Raw genomic sequence first — 7,936 nt, 5'->3', positions numbered from 1 at the left:
ATGACGCCACACAGGTGGAGAAGTAACGACGTGTACTAATAAATACGTTCAGGTTGAATTAATGTCAAATTCTTGCTGTAAAAACATACATTGCATTTAAGGACTACTTTTGTTATCCTATTTTTGTTATCTGTTGTTTTATTTAATGATATTTAATTCAATTGTGAGTCATTCTACGTCATTCCGCCAAGGGATTCCCCAGGGTCCTAGCGCACGCAGGGTATGGGCACTTTTATAAAACTGCGCTTCAATTTCCTTGACAAACTAAAAGATGTCCAATTAAATTTGTATATATTTCCAGTGATGGATATGGAATGCACTGCATGTTGCTTGCTTACTTTGATAAAAAGCTTGATGCATGTTAGTCCAGATGTCATAAAAATAAGGAATGATGCTTCTAGCCACAACTCTAGACCATCAGTTCCAACCACGCAACTTTACGATGCTGCTTGCGATTGATCGCTGGAACGATATGGTTTTGGGAAACACTTAAATCGTTAAACAATGCTGGAACGACGGAACTTGCGACCATAGTTGGCTAACGATGCTTTTGGGAAACGTACCCCAGGTTAGGTTCACAGAGTAAATTGCCATGGTTACTGACTCAGAGTATGAATTACCGCTCTTTTAGAAATGGGCTTGATTTACCCCGCTTTCTCGGGTTTGACATACCTTTCATTCTGAAATGGAGAACCCCATAGTTCACCTCTTTTCAGGGTTAATATAATAAAAGCTTCCACTAAACCTCCATTCTGAAACAGGCCCCTGGTCATATTGGGATTGTTATGATGTGGTCTTAGTGAATTTGTAATCATATGGACTACCTCTTACAGATTTAGGAGAATTTTATTGCCGAACAATTAGGAGTCTTAAATAACTCTTTATTCAGACATCTCTGTTTTCTGGTTTCGATCGTGTAGCGGGACCGGGTTGGACCTGCACGGTTTTCGGTGAGGGGGCTTTCTGGGTTGTGGATGGTGGGCTCTTCCTCTTCCTCGTGGATATTAGCTGGGTGGCTTTTGGTCGGGATCACTGAGTGCAGCTATGACACGTCAGAGGGGATCTGGCCCTCCCAGCTGAGACTGGTTTCTCCCGAGGATTTTTTTCTCTATTAATCAATCATTGGACTTTGGGTTCCTCGCCCCAGCAGGGCAGTGTTGGCATTTATTTATTAATTAGATATCATTTATTAGAATGATCTTCCTTGTTCTATAAACACCATGCACTGTGCTGTGTTTTACCTTTTCTATTTTTCCTGTTTGCCCCTGTAAAGCTGCTTTGGAACAATGCATATTGTGAAAAGCGCTATATAAATAAACTTGAATTGAATCATTGATTAAGGGCTCACTCTAGTGGTTGGATTTGGTAAAACCAGTTTTGGTAAAAACTCCTGCACAAAACCCCAACACAATGCTGTATTTCAGTAGTATAGTGAAACCCATAATAATCCAAATGCATTTGTTATATATCTGGTGAATCACAAATTAAATATAAAAGTGGTTATACATAAAATGTCACAGATTTAAGCAGATTGAATTAATGTAAGTGAATAATGTACCAACTAATAATTAATTTAATAATTTAGTCATTTGGCAGACGCTTTTATCCCCCCTGGAGCAACGTGGAGTAAAGTGACTTGCTCAAGGACACACTGGTGGTGGCTGCTGGGATCGAACCAGCAACCTTTGATTTACCAGTTCAGTGGTTTAACCCACTAGACCACCATCCCCATAACTAATTTGCTTCATAATGCACTTTCAAACTAGTTCACAGACTGTGAAATATCCATTTATTAAATGAATTCGTCTCTACAGATATTTGGCAGTAGAGGAAAAACATATTGAGGAAATATAGGAAAAAGATGAAACAAACATCAAAGAACAGCAGAAGGATTTTGTAAAAAGTCCCGCTAAAGTTGTGGGCAAAGAAGACCTAGTCATCTATTAAAAAATATACCATGCAAAACCACCTTCAATGTTGTTTTTGTTTGTTTCTGAAAATGAATGAACAATTCCGTTATATTTTATTTCTGGTTGTAGCATTGAAAAATGACCTTATATAGTACAAGAACAACAAATATAGATCTGTTTGATCTCACAAAACGTTCTCATTATACTGGTTTTTGATTATTTAATCAAGACAGGGAGAATCAGGAGTACTGAACAATAATTAAGCAATATATGTTCTCAAGTAAGATGTTAAAAAGTCCTGAATGAATGTAGCTTCTCACTTGTTATTCCACAACAAGTTCAAAATTCTCAGCCTCGTCAAACTCAGCATTCATCTTTGCAGCAAGATGATCCAACTCTGACATCTGATGAAAAAGAAAGAATAAGTGTAAATATCCTTAAAAAACAATATGTAAACAATTAATGTTAGAACAGTATAACAGTATACAAGGAATAATGTGCTGTGTTAGGGGCCATTGACACAGAACGTGTTTTTCCATTCAAATTGCGCTACTTTTCCTTTGTTTTTCTACGCAAACACGCGATTGACGGACGTTTGTGAATGCTCCATGCTCGTGTCTTTTGCAGCACATCGCACAGGAGCGCCACGTTTTAAAGCAGCCGTGTCAAGGTAAAATAATTTAAATTTTAACACACAGCGCTGCTCGACTATTTTACATGTACCCTCATAATGCTATTATAATAGGATTTTGGCAATACTGCAATTACACTTTACCTCAGGTAAAGGCAATCATTTGATCTAAATAATGTGATTTAGCTCATGGACTCAGTCAGCATAATTGAAGTAACATATGTGGCATATATGCTGCTAAATGCATTTATGCTGCTCTGACCAAAGTGTGCGCATGTGCTTCCTTAACGTACCTTAGCGCAAATTCATGGCAAACATCACAGTCTGAATTTGCACCGTTAACACTACATGTACTTAGCAGTCTCTGCTCCTTATCTTCATACAGAAACAGCTTGAATGCAGTGACAACGTACAAAAACGCTCCAGAGTCATTTTCATCATATTTCTGTATTTAATTCAGCGCAGAATAACGAAGCACATCCGGAGGAAGGCGATTAGCATTTGACGCAAATATACTTAATTTGTTGTTTGTACCAATCATGTTTACAAGTCTCGGAGGTCCAAGCCAAGTCTCAAGTCTCGTCAAAGTCAAATCTTAAGTCTCTGAGGTGGAATCCAAGTCACATCTCCAGTCTCTGTTCGATTTATAGCAATAGTTCTCTCAGAGAGTTATTGTAGCTCACAGTGTTAAAACAAATTAACTCTACAGAATGTCTTGTCAATTTATTTAAAACGGTCTAATAAAGCACAAAAAACTTTTACTGAAATCATTCATTTAGTGCACGTTTACACGATGAAAATGGAAAAGTTTCTTTTGCGTTTTTGAAAAGTTTCACGTACACACGACAACGTTATCAAAACAATCCCATTTACACAGATCCGCAAAAATGACTAAAACGCTGCCACGCCAGTGGTTGGCCACATTTCTTTGTAAAGAAAAATTGTCTTTTTTTGTCAAAGTTGTCCCACCATCTACTCGTCCTCCCGGGTCTGATCCAAAAGTGTTGTTTAAAAACCCTTCGTCACCGTGAATGAGTGTTAAGAGTAAATCTTTAGTAAATCTACACTTTGCTGGAGAAGCGTTAACAAACTATTGCGCAGCACAAAAAAACCCATGTAATCCGCCATTGTTGTATTTGTTTCTTCTTCTTTGTTGTGTTTGGGTATACACGCGCATACCACAACCCCACACCTAATACGCATGCGCACGATGTCGCTTTCTCATTCTTGCGTACTGCATTCTTGCATTCATTTACACGGAAAAGAGAACGCCGTAGTTTTCAAAAACGGTGTTTAAAAGTTTGCATTTTCGGTCCCCAAAAACGCTGTTCCTGTGTTAGGGGACAGACAAATCACATAAATTGTTTTGCGCTTTCACTTGAAAACAGTCTCGTGTAAACGGCCCCTTAATTTGATACAGAATCATTCAAACTATTACAATAGATCCAAAACATAACCCTTTAAATAAAAGAAAACATTTATCGAAAATTCAGGACATAACATTTTTGTCATTTAGCTCCATCGTTATAGCATAGATCTGAATTAATCAATTTATACTAAAATATTAATATTAAATATTAATGAGAAATAAAGTATGCAAGGAGTATTTTCATTTAAAATTGTGAAAATTCAATTCATATTATGTAGTATTTCTGTGCTCAATACACGCCCCAGCAATGGTACAGGTTTCTGAACGTTTTTATTGAATATATAAAACTGTTACGTAAAAAAAATTCTTAGTCCCTTATTGGACAATTCTCCCGTAAAAGCCCACGCGGCAGCTAGGAGAGCAGGAGAAAGAGCATGTGCAGACGTCACTTTCACTTGAGCATGAGAGAGAGAGAGCATACGTTCGCGAAGTTCAGGTGTTTGTTTGTTCACTGCATTTGGGTGATGACGTTTCGAGACCCTCACATTCTATGCTGAACTTTTTTAAAAAACATTCCTGAGCGCTGCGTCTCAAATTTTTAGAAGCAAAGACGCCTTTTGTGTGAATGGCCCCTTATGCTGTCGTTGCAGTATGTTAAGGTTTTTCAAATTTACATAAATGGATTAATATGCAACAAATGTAAATAAGCTATAAGAACAGTAAAATGGAATAAGCTGATTTGATTCACATAGTTTATTAATTTAGCTAATAATGTAGTTTACATTCCAGCCTATAGGAATTTGCAAGTAAACAAAGTGATCCAAACTGAATCAAAAAGGAAAACAGAAAAAAATCAATTATCTTTTGTGATACTAGCAGCACAAAATATTTTTTGTTTAAATAGCTTTTGAGTTTTAGATTACCACCTCATTTGCTCATTGGCACTCACCTTTATCTGTTGGACTCGCTTTCGCCTCGTCTTCTTCACCAGACAGACACCAGGGATGTTTAGGTCTACTTCAGAAGGGTTGGTAGCGCTATCATCAGCCGCAGAGATGTTAAAAGAACCCACAATTAATGACATGGAGCCCTGAAGTGCTGATCTAGACCCTTCTGTTTTACGAATAACCTCTGGCGTCTGAAGCCTTTCGAATCCAAACATGGTCTGCCGGCTGTTGGGAGAGGAGGATGAGGCAGGCTGGGATTTGGGGCTTTCAAATGACTTGTCCCCCACACTCAGGCGAGTGTACGAACGGCGAACCTTCTTGGACCAAACAAGGTCCTCCGCGGATTCTCTAGGCTGGGATGATGGAGATGAAGGGGGCAGTACAGGAGAGAGGATTGCTGTCTTGGGTGCAGCTGATGTATTTGGGGATGATGTAAATGTTTTGGACGTCTTCGTTAAAACTTCTGACAACCTTTCCACATTTTCCTTGTTACTGTCAGATGGTGCCTAGAGGAACATTTCCAAATAAGCAAAGGAAGGCTGTGGTACATGATCAATATTCTGTATTTTTAATTTGTCAGATATACCTGTGTTTTTCTGGGTGCAATTTTCCTAACAGTGATTGACCGTTTAACAGCCACTGGTGGGGCCTTAAAAATTAAGAGACATCGTATTAGATATCCAGCACAATGTTTATTTTTCATTGATTCTTTAGATGCAGGACAATACAATAACCACTATTTTTTTACAGAATTTTACAAAAATCTTAAGACACGTTTAACCTTTAAAACACTTAAATGTACATATGATTTAAGCTTAGAATAAAACCGAAATATACCTGTATTTTTTAAGTATTCACAGCAGTATTAGTGCTTTGGGTTTTATGTCCATTTCACATTCTCAGACACAACCTCGGGAAGTCAAAGTCACCCAGACACAACAGCAACAAATGCCTCATATCACTCTAAATTTAATTTATTCAATTAATTGGATATGGATAACAACAAAATGTTCACAAAAGGTCACTAGAAACTATTTCAAGTTTTTTTTTTTTTGATTTCTGTCTGTTAGATTCACTTTCTAGGTAACGTTAAACTTACCAAAACTTTTGAGGGGAGGTTTTCGTCATTTGCTGACAACCTGGAAGACCGTCTTCTAGGGGGACTCCCTCCGTTGGACTCTATGAAAAATAAACAAACAACAGACGTTGCGTTTGTGCAAAGAAAACATGCAACCAAATAAAAAACATAAGAAATGTATAAGAAATCTTTGAATTTTACAATGATAACCCTAGCTAATCATGCCTTCCCATCGATCGTTTACTCTCTAACAAGGAGCAAACTGTACATAACGTTAATAAACTCTAATGAATCAGTTTATTAACACTCACTTCTGATAGGATCGCTGCTTTTTCGGGACGTTAATCGTGGGGTTTTGTTGCTCATTTTGCAACAAGTTACAGTTCCAGAGAGTACCAGATTCCTGCTAGCCAGTGAGCTAAGACAACGAATAAAAAACAATCACATACACAACAATCACAGCGAAAACAACACTGCACGGAATCCGTCAAAAGTACATTTTTGTTTTACTTACATTTCACAGTATTAAATAGGATAATGTCAAAAGTAAGACAAATTATTCCGTCTTATTGAAACACACGAATCTGCGCTGCTTTCAAATTCGCCCGCCTTTCCATGTAGAAAGCGCAGAAAACATGACTGGCGTGGCGTGCGTAAGGGGTGGAGCCATACCAGCCACAACGGTACAAGACTTTTATATCAGAGATTTAAATATCATATGCGTAAAGATTTGCTATTTACGTACGAATGAAAGCCGATTCAAACAATCGACGAAAAAAAAATTAAGAAACGTATTAAACATAATTATCGATTGCAGAGAAAATCACGTGACATTGAGCTTCCGCCTATCTTCCTTTCCCCACGTGTTTGCGCCTCCTAATGGTCACACGAGGACGCTGACGAGCTCATTAATTCTTTCGAAGCTCTCACTTACCTCAAGGGTAAATCTTCACATTTAAACAGTAATAACACATTATAATGTTTGTGTGTTTTACTTTGTTTTACAAATAACTTTCACGTCACTTGACTAATGTCTCATAGTCTCAAATTATATGCCGTTTTTTATACTAATGTAAGTAAAAGGATTTGAATGTAATGACATGTATTAATGATGCCTGTCCATTTCTTGAGCAGATTTTAATTTGATGTATTTTTATGTAGTAAAATGTATGTGACATCTTGATGGGCAAGATTGGCCAAGCAGGACTGGGAAGTTTCCAGAAAGTCCATGTTTAGGGAAAGACGTAAACTGAGGAGAGAGCCCTGCCAACCTGAGCCCCAGCACCTGAAAGTCCTCATTTAATATGTCTGTCATGTCCTCTCTAGTCAAAAAATGTCCATCTCAAAATATTAGGCATGCACAGTTCTGACCCAGGAGTGAGACCCCAAGACCCCAACAATCTCTCAGGCCTCGGTCAAGTGGGTTTAGCAGTAACCCAGAAGTGAAAAGCCACCAGGAGTATGACAAGCTGCTAAGAAATCCTAACAATCGCTGTGGATTAAATAGAGTAACCTGTCACAATTCAAGGTCTGATCAGCCCTGGCTGGGTCACACAGGCGAGGGTATGTTTGCAACACCCCAAGATCACGATTACAATACTGATGATGTTTTGAAAGATGTATCTTTAACCAAGTGTAGTACACACATAAGCACATCCAAACTTTGTTGTGATTTTTCTTTTAAAAATGTGATAATAAACTACCTCTCCCTCCACACCCGTAAAATACACTGAGGTGATCCATGCTAATATGATTCTGTTTCTTTAAAAAAGGTTTGTCTGATCAACAACACAGCCAAAAAAAGTTTTCCCCCCAAATAAAAATGCGTCTATTATTCTTTTAGATTAAAGGTTACAAAAAATATAACATTTCACCAAAAATACACAAAACAGCACATTTTAATCCTGAAAAATGTTAAGAAACATTCAATTACATTGATTATTAAATTTCTTACAGTATCAAAATACCATGCTTCACAAATGGCACAAACAATGAGGCACA

At 37.7% G+C, this 7,936-nt stretch overlaps 1 protein-coding gene across 1 annotated transcript; it reads right to left on the bottom strand.

Annotated features, from left to right (window-relative positions):
- Positions 1-2,011: 2,011 nt before the first annotated feature.
- On the bottom strand, positions 2,012-6,647 carry cdca5 (cell division cycle associated 5). The gene is made up of 6 exons (XM_056745364.1): positions 6,450-6,647; positions 6,247-6,353; positions 5,957-6,036; positions 5,444-5,506; positions 4,860-5,363; positions 2,012-2,314 (listed from the first exon to the last, which is right to left on the bottom strand). Exons 2-6 carry the CDS (start codon positions 6,299-6,301, stop codon positions 2,234-2,236), a joined length of 783 nt encoding a protein of 260 aa, XP_056601342.1. The 5' UTR covers positions 6,302-6,353; positions 6,450-6,647; the 3' UTR covers positions 2,012-2,233.
- Positions 6,648-7,936: the final 1,289 nt, after the last annotated feature.

Source organism: Triplophysa dalaica, chromosome 4 (assembly GCF_015846415.1).
Source record: "Triplophysa dalaica isolate WHDGS20190420 chromosome 4, ASM1584641v1, whole genome shotgun sequence".
NCBI lineage: Eukaryota > Metazoa > Chordata > Actinopteri > Cypriniformes > Nemacheilidae > Triplophysa > Triplophysa dalaica.
This window is presented reverse-complemented; position numbering and strand designations above follow the sequence as displayed.

What these genes read in the sequence shown, in the direction of transcription:
- cdca5 (XM_056745364.1), bottom strand. Translation starts at nt 6,301, where the DNA reads ATGAGCAACAAAACCCCACGATTAACGTCCCGAAAAAGCAGCGATCCT. An exon ending in ACCTCCCCTCAAAAGTTTTG is followed by an intron (nt 5,507 to 5,956) that starts GTAAGTTTAACG and finishes TTAATTTTTAAG; the next exon opens with GCCCCACCAGTGGCTGTTAA. An exon ending in TTGCACCCAGAAAAACACAG is followed by an intron (nt 5,364 to 5,443) that starts GTATATCTGACA and finishes ATGTTCCTCTAG; the next exon opens with GCACCATCTGACAGTAACAA.